The following is a 16,102-nucleotide window of genomic DNA, read 5'->3' as shown; positions in this document are numbered from 1 at the left end:
AGCCTGGCCTTTGAGAGGAGGCAAGAGTTTGGGGGAAACAAAATCAAAGAGGAGCTTTTCTTCACTTCACTAGGCCTATTCAAAGCCAAGGAGGGCCCTGCCTCGACTTCTTTCCTCTCACCTCACTCAGCCCAGAGCATCACATCAGCCCAGTGACAGAAACCAGTGGGGAAACTTCCTCAGCACACCGCGGGGCAGCTGCTGTTGCCAAGCCCAGACCTGCAGGGCCTGAAAGTCTCCCATGTGGTCATTAGGTGCAAGAAAGCAACTGCTGAAGAACTAGGTCAAGATCATCACAGACGCGCAATGTCATGAAGAGTAAGAAATATCATCACCTTCCAGCTGTGTGTCAGAACCAAAGCTTTATTTTAATATGCTCATTGTTTTCAGAACATCACTGGCAACTAGAAACTCATATGCAAGAGTGATTTTTATAACTGTAGATAAAATAGATAATGGAATTGTAACAGTAAATACACCTTAAATATAAATATACACATTGCCATCCCACACGTATAAAAGTCATGCTTTGTAAATGCTCTGTCCACACACTATCTTTGTGGGACACTGAATTTCAGGATGGATCTTCGAGGGTTTACATGTGTCCCATTAGTTATAGATACTTCCAGAGATCTTATGTAGGAGCAACACATTACAAATTTTGAAAAAAAAATTAAGTATCACAGAGCATTTTTTGAATATTTAATACTTTTGTTCTATAAAGAGTATTTCTTAAATATTACAAATGGTGAAACAAATATACTAGCTTACAGATATATACAATGTACTAATTTATACTTCAAAAATGCAGGAAGAGAAATTATATATATATATTTATATATATATATAATTTTAGATCGAATGAACAATTCAATATTGCTCTTGAGTTGGTCTTGCTGTATTGCATGCATGCCTAGGGCACGCCCATGGCTTGTCACCAGATGGAAGAGGGATTGGCAGGGACAGAATGGGACCCATGGAGCCCCAAGCTTATTCCCAGAGAGCCATCTTCTAAGCAATACTTTGAGTTTTGTAACTTACTGAGGCGAGGTCAAAATCTGTTGTGTCCATACACAAGGTAGGATGTGTCCTCAAGAATCACAACTACTTATTCGAGGATGGGGCCACATAAATGCTAAAAACATCTGATTCAGTGGAACTAACTCCTCGAGCCCTGAGTGTCAGTTGGAGAGCTTTGAAAAGATTATTTTGAGATAATCATCTATACCCTCAGTGCAGTTCATAAAAAATGATCTCAGAACAAAGACCCATGATTGAGGCATCAATAGCCTTCCAGTAAACTCACAGGCAAAATACAAAGGAACAAAATGTGTCCTGAATGACATCAGATTTTCAATAATTACAAGCTTCTCACATTGATAAAATTGTAAACACTGAAAAATGTAGACATCGCCTTGAGAGGACTAAATGAATTTCTAACTTGGATCAGGAGTAATGTGGCAGTCATGAGGAGCCTGCAAACTGGGAGCCTTGTGGACAGGACAGCTCATGGCAGACATCACATTTGACCATTAGCTTAACCCACCTAAGATCTCTACAGTTCATTTTGGCCATGAAGTCCCATTTCTTCTTCCACTTTACCCAAATCTAAATTACAAATGGATGGCATCTCTCTGAGAATGGAAATAGAACAAAAAAATATATATAGGGATAAGTTGAAAAGCAAATGTTCTAGAAAATTCAGTGATGAGATCTCACTGTGAAGGCTGTGCAACAGTCACTTGGAACAGAAGGAGCCCAGCAGAGGGTGTGGCTGTTAGGACTTGGAGAGGGACTTGGTTCTGGACCAGGAGTTCTGGGTTTCCCTGATCCCACTGGTGGCCAGGCCAGCCATCTCCACCCTCCCTGCCCAAGTTCTATTCTATCTGGCAGACTATCGAGCCAATGGCTTGCAAAGTGCCTCCCACACACGAAATACATCACAAAGATGAGTTATTAGCAGAGCAGAAGGGATGAGAAGAAGGCAAGAAAATCAAACCAAAAAGGGGAATTTAGGATCTGTTGAGAGCATAGAGCTGCCCAGAAGTGGCCACATCAGGAGGGGCAGGGAAAACACAGAAAGTACAGGAGAGGTGGTATCCATAAAGGTCCTGAACTTGACCACTCAGTACCAGCTAGCACTGCTGCCCAGCAGCCTGGAAGCATCCCTGTACTCTGCCTGCCAGGCAGGCAACGGGAAGGTGTTCTGCAAGGGAACATTCCAGAGGAAGCCAGAGTGGGATGCAGACTGGAACCAAGAGGAAAACCTAGAGGCTCTGTCAGTGGGAACTTTCAGGAAGCAGCTCCAAAGCAGCCTTGATGCCAGCAGAAGAATTAGCTGAGTAGTCTGTGCTCTGCCCATGACAGAGGCCTGCCCGACCTGTCTCCAGCCAGCATGCAGCAACCAGCAGTGGTTTGAGGATGCACATGAGATTCATTCCAGAGTGAACCCAGCATAGGCCAGCTCTTAGAAGACATTTCTAAAGGAATGTGCACCATAATTGATTACTTGAACTGATTTTCCAGGAATATACTTGTTAGAGATAATTATCAAAAACACAGCAAATAACTTCTGTCTCAAAGTATTTCATTAAGGTGCAAAATATGGCACAGACGTCTCCACGTCTGTTAGAAAATGGATGTGCTTCTGGTCTTCAGAGGGCCTTTATTGGCTGTTACTCAGTTGGAGATAGAGCGAGTTATTGAAAAAAAAGATCATGTTGGAGGACAAAAAATGTCTAAAAAATAGCTACTTTGATTGCTTTTATTTAAAATCTAAGGGCTGGAAGAGTTATACCCCTCATAGGTCAAAGGAAGGAAACTTCACGTTTCTAAAACTCTCAAAATATAACACACAAAAATATTATTGTGATGTTTCAGTATTGTCACAATATCCTCACACAAACGTTTCAAATGGAAATTGAATTTTTGACAGAGTGGCATACTCCCAGTGAATTCACCATTGTATGTGAAAAGAAATACTCTAAAAGGTTAAAATGATACCTGCTAATAACTAGGCTAGTGAGGACATCCCCTCAGAGTGGCAAGGCTCACAGGTCAGCTGTATTACATTTAATTCAGTTAAAGAACCATAGAAAGGAACAGCTTTGGCCTGGTCTTCTCACCTCCTCCTGCCCCTCCCATCCCGCAGGGATGTCACTGGCTTCGGAGCAGAGGGGATGCCTGGTCTTGGGGGTTGGTGCCTGCAGCTCTGGGTTAATGTGTATAAATGCTCTCACATGTATCCAGATGGTACCTCCTGCTATCAGCAAAGCACACTCTCCTTCTGCCGCATGAGCCTTCCTGCCTCCTGAGGGCCAAGGATGCCTCCAGAAATGTCTGATGTCCCTTGGGTTTCCTGCAATGCCAAGCGTGTTGGTTTTCATTTTAAGCATCTGTCAGATTCCCTGATTCTGGAGAGGGGGTGCTTATCGGTGGTGGTGTGAAATGCCCACTGAGGACACTGGGCACATCTCAGTCAAAATGCAATATTTAACACGTGGGCGTCTGACATGCTACCCTGACTACTGCGGGTGTCACGTGGGAGGGGGAGGGACGGAGAGGGGGGACACAACCGTTGCTCCCACGGGAGGGCAGTTCACATGACCACGCACTTGCCCTTGAGCTTCTCTTTCCTTTTCTGCTGCTTGCTCTTTTTCCCGTCGATCTGGAGGCTCACGGTCCTGCGCTTCTCCAGGTTGAGCAGCTCCTGGAAGAGCTCCTTCACGTTGAGGTTGAGCTTGGCTGAGGTCTCCATGAAGGCGCACTTCCACTTGCGGGCCAGCACCTCGGCCTCACTGCTCTCCACTTCGCGGTTCGGGTTCTCGTCACACTTGTTCCCCACCAGCATGATGGGGATGCTCTCCACGTCCCCTTTGATCTCGCAGATTTGCTCATAGATGGGCTTGAGCTCCTCCAGAGACTGCCGGCTGGTGATGGAGTAGACCAGGATGAAAGCATGCCCTTTGGAGATGGACAGCCGCTGCATGGCTGGGAACTGGTGACTGCCCGTGGTGTCCGTGATCTGCAGGGTGCAGATGCTCTTGTCACAGCTGATGACCTGCCGGTACGTGTCTTCCACAGTGGGGATGTAGCTCTCCCGAAACGTGCCTTTCACAAACCGCAAGACAAGAGAGCTCTTGCCAACACCACCTGCGCCGAACACAGCCACCCGGTAATCATTGCTTTGCTCCGGCATGTTGCTTGCAGGCTCCAACAATTAACTAGGAAGCACCTACCAAAGGAACCAGATGTTTGAGAGAATTAGTAAAAGAAAACCTAGGAAAAGACTGCTTTACCGTTTCTTGATAGCTGAAAGAAAAAAAAATTAAGTGGTATTATTTGCTTTCACTTTTCCTACATAACAATTCAAATTTCATTTTAAAATTCTCTAATTCTAAATCCAATTATAGATAACCCTCCGTTTTCAACAGGGCTGTTGATCTACTGAGTGGCTAACTGAAGTCAGTCTGTTCCTCCTTATTGGACCATGGTTCTGAGCAGCTTTGCTCTCAAATCACCCAGCACCCAGGGAAAAGATGAAAAGTCAGTCCAAGGGAGAAAGAATCCAGGAAAGGTAATGGGGAGTTGGAAACTAGTCAGTCCTCAACACACACACACACACACACACACAATCACAGCAGATCTTTACTGTTTAACCTAAAGTGCTGCTGCTGCTGCTAAGTTGCTTCAGTCATGTCCAACTCCCATAGACGGCAGCCCACCAGGCTCCCCCATCCTGGGATTCTCCAGGCAAGAACACTGGAGTGGGTTGCCGTTTCCTTCTCCAATGCAGGAAAGTGAAAAGTGAAAGTGAAGTCGCTCAGTCGTGTCTGACCCTCAGCAACCCCATGGACTGCAGCCTTCCAGGCTCCTCCATCCATGGGATTTTCCAGGCAAGAGTACTGGAGTGGGGTGCCATTGCCTTCTCCAACCTAAAGTGCTATGAACATTCAATATACCGGTCATAATACATAATTTTTACAAGTACAGAGAGGGAGTTAAAGGGGAGCAGAATGCAATTAATATTTACACAATGTTTATATTAACTCATGAAATCCTCACCACCCTGCAGAACTGGTGTCATTATCCCCTGCAAAATGAAGAACCTGAAAACACAAAAAGAATAGGATCATGGCATCTGGTCCCATCACTTCATGGCAAATAGATGGGGAAACAGTGGAAACAGTGTCAGACTTTATTTTGGGGGGCTCCAAAATCACTGCAGATGGTGACTGCAGCCATGAAATTAAAAGATGCTTACTCCTTGCAAGGAAAGTTATGACCAACCTAGATAGCATATTCAAAAGCAGAGACGTTACTTTGCCAACAAAGGTCTGTCTAGTAAAGGCTATGGTTTTTCCAGTGGTCATGTATGGATGTGAGAGTTGGACTGTGAAGAAAGCTGAGCGCCAAAGAATGGATGTTTTTGAACTGTGGTGTTGGAGAAGACTCTTGCAAGTCCCTTGGACTGCAAGGAGATCCAAGCAGTCCATTCTAAAGGAGATCAGTCTTGGGTGTTCATTGGAAGGACTGATGCTAAAGCTGAAACTCCAATACTTTGGCCACCTGATGCAAAGAGCTGACTCATTGGAAAAGACTCTGATGCTGGGAGGGATTGGGGGCAGGAGGAGAAGGGGATGCCAGAGGATGAGATGGCTGGATAGCATCACCAACTCGATGGACATGAGTTTGGGTGAACTCCTGGAGTTGGTGATGGATAGGGAAGCCTAGCGTGCTGCGATTCATGGGGTTGCAGAGAGTTGGACACAACCGAGTGACTGAACTGAACTGAATGTCCCTGACTTCACACAGCCAGTGAGGTGAGCTGTTGCTCAATTGCTCAGTTTTGTCCAACTCTTTGTGACACCATGGACTGCAGCACGCCAGGCTTCCTTGTCCTTCACCTCCCAGAGCTTGCTCACACTCATGTCCATTGAGTCAGTGATGTCATCCATCCATCTCATCCTCTTATCACCCCCTTCTCTTCCTGCCCTCAATCTTTCCCAGCATCAGGGTCTTTTCTAAGTGAGGTGAGACGGGGATGCAAACTGATGTGTCTCTGTCCCACAGGCTGCTGGAGTCACAGAGGGCCTGAGTGTGAACTCTTATTAAGCACCAAGTATTGACAATTCCAATCCCAAAGAAAGGCAATGCCAAACAATGCTCAAACTACCGCACAATTGCACTCATCACACACGCTAGTAAAGTAATGCTCAAAATTCTCCAAGCCAGGCTTCAGCAATATGTGAACTGTGAACTTCCTGATGTTCAAGCTGGTTTTAGAAAAGGCAGAGGAACCAGAGATCAAATTGCCAACATCCACTGGATCATAGAAAAAGCAAGAGAGTTCCAGAAAAACATCTATTTCTGCTTTATTGACTATGCCAAAGCCTTTGACTGTGTGGATCACAATAAACTGTGGAAAATTCTGAAAGAGAGGGGAATATCAGAACACCTGATCTGCCTCTTGAGAAATTTGCATGCAGGTCAGGAAGCAACAGTTAGAACTGGACATGGAACAACAGACTGGTTCCAAATAGGAAAAGGAGTTCATTAAGGCTGTGTATTGTCACCCTGTTTATTTAACTTATATGCAGAGTACATCATGAGAAACGCTGGACTGGGAGAAACACAAGCTGGAATCAAGATTGCCAGGAGAAATATCAATAACCTCAGATATGCAGATGACACCACCCTTATGGCAGAAAGTGAAGAGGAACTCAAAAGCCTCTTGATGAAGGTGAAAGTGGAGAGTGAAAAAGTTGGCTTGAAGCTCAACATTCAGAAAATGAAGATCATGGCATCCGGTCCCACCACTTGATGGAAAATAGATGGGGAAACAGTGGAAACAGTGTCAGCCTTTATTTTTCTGGGCTCCAAAATCACTACAGATGGTGACTGCAGCCATGAAATTAAAAGACAATTACTCCTTGGAAGGAAAGTTATGACCAACCTAGATAGCATATTCAAAAGCAGAGACATTACTTTGCCAACAAAGTTTCGTCTAGTCAAGGTTTTTCCTGTGGTCATGTATGGATGTGAGAGTTGGACTGTGAAGAAGGCTGAGCGCTGAAGAATTGATGCTTTTGAACTGTGGTGTTGGAGAAGACTCTTGAGAGTCCCTTGGACTGCAAGGAGATCAAACCAGTCCATCCTGAAGGAGATCAGCCCTGGGATTTCTTTGGAAGGAATGATGCTAAAGCTGAAAGTCCAGTACTTTGGCCACCTCATGCGAAGAGTTGAGTCATTGGAAAAGACTGATGCTGGGAGGGATTGGGGGCAGGAGGAGAAGGGGACGACAGAGGATGAGATGGCTGGATGGCATCACTGACTCGATGGACATGAGTCTGAGTGAACTCCGGGAGTTGGTGATGGACAGGGAGGCCTGGCGTGCTGCAATTCATGGGGTCGCAAAGAGTCGGACACGACTGAGCGACTGATCTGATCTGATCTGATTGACAATTAACTAAGAAGCTTGGAGCGGTCCTTTCATTTGTCACAATTAAAATGATTATAGATGCTTTATTTTTAAGAATGATAAGAAATGTTACTAAGATAACAGTATAAACCAGTATTAATGGTCATAAAATGGAGTAGAATGGGGTTTCTCTTCAATACAAATACCACCTCTTTCCTGACATATAGATTATTAAATATCTTTCATACTGCCCCTTTTTTGGTAAGAAAGGATACAAAAACATCCAAAAAATAGAGAATCAAGCAATATCCAACATTTTTAAAATGAAGTAGACAAGTAATATGGTAATGTGAAATATGGAACCCATTTTCTCTAGGCAACATTTGCTTTCACTTTTCACTTTCACTTTTTTTGGAGTAACTGAGGGACAATAATAAAAGGCACTCCTCAAAATCATTTTCAGAGACCAGTAAAAATTAGATATAATTAGCCATGGAAGAAAATGGGTATGTGCAGCGAATGTCTACTGGCAGACAAATCAGGTCAAAGCCCAGGACAGTGATATCTCATGATTTCTTTCTGAGTTCACTATGTACACTGGCCTGCAAATATGCTCAATTAAATACTCAGCTGTTGTCGTATGCGCTTTGGAACCCCTAACCTATCAAGAAGGCAATGGCACCCCACTCCAGTACTCTTGCCTGGAGAATCCCATGGATGGAGGAGCCTGGTGGGCTGCAGTCCATGGGGTCGCGAAGAGTCGGAGATGACTGAGAAACTTCACTTTCACTTTTCACTTTCATGCATTGGAGAAGGAAATGGCAACCCACTCGAGTGTTCTTGCCTGGAGAATCCCAGGGACAGGGGAGCCTGGTGGGCTGCCGTCTATGGGGTCGCACAGAGTCGGACATGACTGAAGCGACTTAGCAGCAGCAGCAGCAACCTATCGAGAAACTTGAAGAAGCATTTATATACATATAATATGCACACACACAGCTGAATCTTCTTTGCTGTATACCTGAAACTAACACAGCATTGTAAATTAATTGTACTTTGAGTTACATGGTTACATGTTACATGGTTAGTTACATGGTTAGTTACATTGTTACAACTTTTTAAGAAAAGAACAAAGTGAACCCAGAGAAAGAAAAAAGAAAGAAAGATTAGAGTAGAAATTAATAAAGAACAGAAAACTAATAGAAAACAATTAATGGAACCAAAATTTGGTGTTTTGAAAATATCAACAATAATAATTTTTGCATTAGATTGAAGAAAAAAAGACTCAAATTACTGAAATCATGAATGAAAGAAAAAACACTACAGATCTTATAGAAATAAAGTTTATAAGGGCATGACCAACTCCAAGATGACATGTTAGATAACTACGATGAAACAGATGCAAACTACTCAAGCTGACTTAAGAAGAAATACAAAATCTGAATAGAACTGTAATGGGATAATAATCAAAAAATATTATTTACAAAGAAAATGCCCAGGTCCAGATAGCTTCACTGGTGAATTCCAGGGAAGATCCCCTGGAGGAGGAAATGGCACCCCACTTCAGTATTCCTGCTGAGAGAATCTTATGGACAAAGGAGCCTGGTGGGCTACAGTCCATAGGGTTGCAAAGAGTCCAATATGACTGAGCATCTGAGTACATACACATATATACGTAAACATATATATGTGTACATGTGTGTAATATATATGTATATATAACATAAAACAATATATCAATGAAAGACAAAACCACAATACCTCAGTAGATACAAAAAATTGACAACATTCAGCATTCAATTATGTTAAAATAAAAACAGTTTAAAGAAAAAGTATAGTCACTGAATCGTGTCTGACTCTGTGACCCCATGGACTATAGTCTCTGTCCATGGAATTTTCCAGGCAAGAATACTGGAGTGGATTGCCATTTCCTTCTCCAGAGGATCTCCCTGACTCAGGGGTGGAATCTGGGTCTCGCCCATTGCAAGCAGATTCTTTACCTTAAGCCAGCAATAAAAGTGAACTTCCTCAACCAGATAATGGGCATATAATGAACAATATCAAACTAACACAATACTTCATGGTAAAAGACTGAATGACTTCTCACTAAGATCCAGAAAAAGAGTATTCGCTTTTATAGTTTCTACTCAACATGTTACTAGAGGTTTTAACCATGATAATTTGGCAAGAAAATGAAATAAAAGGCATTCAGACTGGGAAGGAATGAAGCAAAACTATCTCTCTTGCAGGTGGCATAACTTTGTATTGCTGCTAAGTCGCTTCAGTCATGTCCGACTCTGTGCGACCCCATAGATGGCAGCCCACCAGGCTTCCCCATCCCTGGGATTCTCCAGGCAAGAACACTGGAGTGGGTTGCCATTTCCTTCTCCAATGCATGAAAGTGAAAAGTGAAAGGGAAGTCGGTCAGTCGTGTCCGACTCCTAGCAACCCCATGGACTGCAGCCTACCAGGCTCCTCCATCCATGGGATTTTCCAGGCAAGAGTACTGGAGTTGGGTGCCATTGCCTTCTCCATAACTTTGTATTAATAGATAGGAAATCCTAGGGAACCCACTAAAAACTGTTAGAACTAATAAATTAGATCAACAAGTTTTCAGAATACAACACCCATTTAAAAATAAACTATTTCTACATACTTGAACAATCTAAAATTAAGAAACCAGTTCCATTTACAATATCATCAACAAACATAAGATACTTGGGAATACCTTTAACAAAGAAGTAAAAGTACACCTTTGAAAATCATAAAATACTGTTGAAAGAAACTGAAGACCTACATTTTTGGAAAGATACACACGTTTATGTATCAGAGGACAATGTTTTAAAACAGCAATAGTCCCTTGAATCATCTACAAATTCAGTACAATCCTTTAGAAAATCCCAACTGACGACATAAATTGACAAGCTGATCCCAGTATCCACAGGAAAATTGAAGAGACCCAGAATACTGAACCAATGGTAACTGAAGAAAAAAAGAAGTTGGAGGACACACACTGTTTGATTTCAAACTTATTACAAAGCTACAGTAATCAAGACAGTGTGATATTGCACAGGACAGCAAATAGATGAATGAAAAACTTCAGAGTCAAGAAATAAATTCTGACTTTTACAGTCAAATTACTTTTGACATGGATATCAAGATAATTCAAGAAAGAGTATCTTTTCAACAAATGGTGCTGGTACAACTGATATTCATATGAAAAAGAAAGAAGCCTCCCTTATACCATATACAAAAATTAACTCAAAATGGATTGAAGACCTAAATGTAAGCCCCCAAATTAAAAAATATCCTAAAAGAAAATACAGGCATAAGTTTATGATCTTTGATTTGGCATTGATTTCTTAGTAATGATCCCCGAAACATGAACAAGATTAAAAAATAGGTAAATTTTATTTCATCAAAATCAAAAAGTCTGTGTATTAAAGAACACTATTAAGAAAGTGTAAGGCAACCCACAGAAAGGGAGAAAATTTCTACAATCATATATCTGACAAGTGATTAATTCCAGAATATATAATAAATTCCTGGCATTCAATAACAACAACAACAAACCCACAAAAAAGTTAAAATGGACAAAGCATTTGAACCAACATTTCTCTAAGGAAGCTATACTACTGGACAATGAACACAAGAAAAGACAACATTACTATTACTAGTCACTGTTGTTGTTTTTAGTTGAAAGTCATGTCTGACTCTTTGTGACCCATGGACTGCAGCATGCTAGGATTCCTTATCCTTCACTATCTCCATGAGTTTGCTCAAATGCGTGTCCACTGAGTCAGTGATATACCTAAACACCTCACCCTCTCTCATCCTCTTCTCTTCCTCTGCCTTCAATTTTTCCCAGCATCAGGGTCTTTACCAATGAGTTGGCTCTGACTCTTTGCATCAGATGGCTATAGTATTCAGATGGCTTCAGCTTTAGCATCAGTCCTTCCAATGAATATTCAGGGTTGATTTCCTTTAGGATTGACTGCTTTGATCTCCTTGCTGTCCAAGGGGCCTCTCAAGAGTCTTCTCCAGAACCACAGTTTGAAAGCATCAATTCTTCAGCACTCAGCCTTCTTTATGGTCCAACTCTCACATCTGTACATGACTACTGGAAAAACCATAGCTTTGATTATATGGACCTTTGATGGTAAAGTGATTGTCTCTGCTTTTTAATACTCTATCTAGGTTTGTCACAGCTTACCTTCCAAGGACCAAGTGTCTTTTAATTTCATGTCTTCAGTCACATCCACAGTGATTTTGGAGCCCAAGAAAATAAAATCTGTCACTGCTTCCACATTTGCCCCTTCTATTTGCCATGAAGTGATGGGAAATGCAAATCAAAACCACAAGGTAAAGCAGTTCACAGACACTTGGAAGACTTTAACAAAATTCAAAATTAAAAACAAAACAGAAAATAGCAAATGTTGACAATGCTGTAGGGAAACTGGAACCACTGTGCTTTGCTGATCTGAATGTAAAGTAGTATAGCTGCTTTGGAAAGCAATCCATCACTTCCTTAAAAAAGTAAACAGAATTACCATAAGACCCAGTGATTTCCCTAATCCTACACCCATGAGAAATGAAAACACAGCCACACAAATAATTGTATGTGAATGTTCTTAGCAACATTACTCATAGTAGTCAAAAAGCAGGAGAATATTCAGATGGTCACCATCTAATTAAAGCATAAGTAAAAATATGGTATATCCATACAATGAAGTATTATTTAGCAATAAAATGATATGAAGTATTGAAAGGTGATCTAGCAAGGATGAACCTTGAAAACATGATGCTAAATGAAAGAAACCAATGCCAAAAGACCACACATATTGTCTATTTATATGAAATATGCAGAATTGCAGATCTATAGACACAGAAAGGATATTTGTAATTGCCTAGGGATGGAGTGAGGTGGATGTTGGGGAAAACTGGGAAGTGACTGGACAGAGTTTCCTTTTCAGTGATGAAATGTTCTAAAACTTACTGTAGCAATGATTGGACGAGCCTGTGAATATACTAAAAAACAACTAAGTTGCATACTTCAGTTGGATGAATTATATCTCAACAATGCTATAATTTTAAAAAAGATTGCATAGGATAACACTCCACTGTATATGATGATGTTGTCTACTGATTCTGAAACTGATTCAGTGAATATTCTAAAGTTAATAGGCTCAGCTTTATTTGTAACAGCCAGATGATGGAAACAACACACATCTTCACAGTAGAAATGACAAGCAAAGAATGGAATATTCATACTATAAAAAGCAATATACTGAATTACCTTATCCATAAAATAATAAAAAGCTACGAAAAGAACAAAGAATAATACATGCAACAACACAGTCGAATCTGATGGTTGAGATCTGCTAAGCAGCCTGCTGAGCACTAGAGATGTTGCATATTTTCATTGGGCAGTGGTTACAAAGGTGTTAACACCATTTATAAGATGGTTATACAGATTATTCTGAATGATTTCATTCTTTTAAATTTATCACAGCAGGAGTTCTTTGGTGGTTCAGTGGTTATGGCTTCGCCTTCTAATGGAGGGGGTGCAGGTTTGATCCTTGGTCAGGAAGTTAAGATCCTACATGCCTCATGGCCAAAAAGCCAAAAGATGTGGATATTGAATAATATTCCTCAAACTGAGAAGGAACTTTGAGATTAAGAAATGAAGCAGGCAACTCCATGAAGTACAATTATGAAGTTTATTGAAGGTAACTTACATATGGGGTGGATGAGGCAGATGGCAATCCAGAAGCATTCATAGCAGCACTCCACCCTGTTGAAAGGGCTACAGGGGAGTTTAAAGGGGCCAATGTGAAATATAGATTCTGATGACCAAGTGAGAAGCATGTATGCACCCATTGGGAACCAATGGTTTTTCCTCCTGGAGGTTGGTTGGTGTGTCTGTGGGGGGTGGGGCGGGGGTGTCTCATGACCATCTGTGCCAGCAAAGGCATTCATTCCACTTTTCATGTCAGGTGAAGGCTAGTGTAAAAGTTGATAGGAAACATATTCAACTTGTGAGTATTCCTTGTGAGTTAGGCAGAAGGGTCAGGAAGATTACCTGGAGAAGGGAATGGCTACCCACTGCAATATTCTTGCCTGGAGAATCCCATGAACAGAGGAGCCTGGTAGGCTACAGTCCACAGGGTCACAGAGTCGGACACGACTGAGCAGCTCGCACTTTCACTTTCAGTTATACAGAGAAGGAAAGGGGTAGGACTGAGAACTATGACGGAGCTGCCAACAAGGACTCAGTGTGGTTCAGCCACACAGAAGGAGATGAAGACCAGCAAAGTTTCAGGTAAGTGGTGTCGAGGAGCAAAAGTCACTTTGCAGTGGGCATGAGAGTGATGGGAATTGATGAGCTGGTCGGAAAGAAAAGAAGTACAGATTCTATTTAAGGAAATTCAGGGATTAAGGAAAGGAGAGGGATAATCGGCAAAGGCTAAGGTAAGGGTTAGACAAGTATGGAAGAATATCTACATAGGTCTGCTGCTGGGTGTCCGATGGAACAAATCTGAAAGAAAACAGGAGCCAATGGGATTCAGGATGCACACACAGCAAGTTATTCTTCAAGGAGAGAAAGAAGGGCAGGTGACAGCAGAGGAAGCCCCAATTAAACCTGACCAGGCCAATCCCAACTGCTCCTGTTATCTCAGCTTAAAAACTTTAAAAACAAACAAATGAAAAATAATACAATGCATGTACTTGGTTAAAGAAAAATAAAAATAGTATAAAATACTCTTATCTACTCCTAGACCCCTTCCTTCAGCAGCTCTAGTCTCTAAGAATGGAAGCTCAATTATTTCCTGGTGTTCACCTTTAAATTTTAAATAATGCATTCATTGCTTGAATAATACATTTTAATGTCCTGAGTTACTGATTTTTGGACCATCTCTCTCTCTCTCTCTGTCTGTAAAATTAGCACTATTATCTTCCTCCATTGCCTAATTGTATCACTTATGCTCTATTTTTAAAGCAAATATCAGTATTTAAATTTTCCAGTTATAATATTTACAATTTGTTCCAAAACTTATATTGTCTTCTGTGGTTCTTCTGCAGGTTGTTTCTAAATGCTATTAATAAACAGCATTAAAAGGACTTTGTAAAGATTTTTTACTGAGGAAGTAAACAAAATTGGACCCACTAAGAGAGAAAGGTCATTTTCACCAAACTGCTGATTGCATAATTTTCTGTGTCAGAAACACTGGGGTCTTACTTTTCCAGCTTTTTGTCTGTTTTTTGCCTAAGTATTAATAATATAATTTTTGTATTTCAATTGATCATCTTAGGATTTATTTTATACTTCAGTATAAACATTATTGATAATTTATTTTAGATGACATTAAAATTTCTGAGCTCACACCCTTTCACTTGATTGATAGAATTCTGCAGCCAAATTAAGTTCAAATTCTTTTTTCTTTTCAGACTTTAAAAATCATTTAACTTTATCATCCAGGGTTGCTGACACAAAATTCAAAGCCAGTATGATATTCTTTCCTTTGTAGGAAAGTTGTGTTTTCCCCTTCTCTTGGCAGGGTTAGGGTATTCTCTTTATTCTGGGAGTTATGACATTTCAGGATATATCTAGAACTGCTTTTTAATTGTAGTGACTTTTTCCCGGGGCGGGGGTGGGGGGTGGGAGGGGGCTGGTGTGCAGCATGTTGCTGGTTAAAACTTAACCCTTTCTGCAACTTGGGAAATTTTTCATTTGCTTTTTAAAATTACATCATCTTAATCCTTCTATCTTTTTTCTCTTTCTGAAACTTCTATTAGATGATGAACCAAGTGTACCTGTTCTTGATTTCTCTAAAATCTTTTCCTTTATGTTGTAGATAAACTGTCTTGTACTCTGATTTTTTTCTTTCTCAAAGAAGCATTTTGTTATCAGGAAAGGTGATGCCAAGCAGAATTTCAGTAAGACTATTAATTGAGATTTGTTGCTATTGTTCTTATCTGAGATTGCAGCCATGAAATTAAAAGATGCTTACTCCTTGGAAGGAAAATTATGACCAACCTAGACAGCATATTAAAAAGCAGAGACATCACTATGGCAACAAAGGTCCATCTAGTCAAGGCTATGGCTTTTCCAGTAGTCATGTATGGATGTGAGAGTTGGACTATAAAGAAAGCTAAGCACAGAAGAATTGATGCTTTTGAACTGTGGTGTTGGAGAAGACTCTTGAGAGTCCCTAGGCCTGCAAGGAGATCCAACCAGTCCATCCTAAAGGACATCAGTTCTGGGTGTTCCTTGGAAGGACTGATGTTGAAGCTGAAACTCCAATATTTTGGCCACCTGATGCAGAGAGCTGACTCATCTGAAAAGACCCTGATGCTGGGAAAGATTGAGGGCAGGAGGAGAAGGGGATGACAGAGGTTGAGATAGTTGGATGGCACCTCTGACTTAATGGACATGGATTCGGGTGGACTCTGGGAGTTGGTGATGGACAGGAAGGCCTGGTGTGCTGCAGTTCATGGGGTCACAAAGAGTCAGACACGACTGAACAACTGAACTGAACTGAGATACTTCTGGTTCCATTTCTTCACTGTGGTCCTTTTCTTTCACATGGTTGGTTTCACCAAATGTCTATTGGTCTCTTGTTGACCACTGATATACAGAAGAATCATACTGGCTGGAGAGGCAGCTAGACTGGGTTCTCTTGA

General features: G+C 41.3%; 1 protein-coding gene across 1 annotated transcript in view; it reads right to left on the bottom strand.

The window, feature by feature from the left end:
• Positions 1-343: 343 nt before the first annotated feature.
• Positions 344-16,102, bottom strand: part of DIRAS2 (DIRAS family GTPase 2) — a 36,406-nt gene continuing 20,647 nt past the window's right edge. The window contains exon 2 of the mRNA XM_006067991.3: positions 344-4,234. Within this exon, the coding sequence (XP_006068053.1) occupies positions 3,599-4,198 (600 nt within the window). The 5' untranslated portion in view covers positions 4,199-4,234 and the 3' untranslated portion in view covers positions 344-3,598. The remainder of the gene's footprint in view (positions 4,235-16,102) is intronic.

The sequence above is a fragment of the Bubalus bubalis genome, chromosome 3 (genome assembly GCF_019923935.1).
Source record: "Bubalus bubalis isolate 160015118507 breed Murrah chromosome 3, NDDB_SH_1, whole genome shotgun sequence".
Taxonomy (NCBI): domain Eukaryota; kingdom Metazoa; phylum Chordata; class Mammalia; order Artiodactyla; family Bovidae; genus Bubalus; species Bubalus bubalis.
Note: the sequence above shows the minus strand (reverse complement) of the source record. Positions and strands in the feature narration are given on the sequence as shown.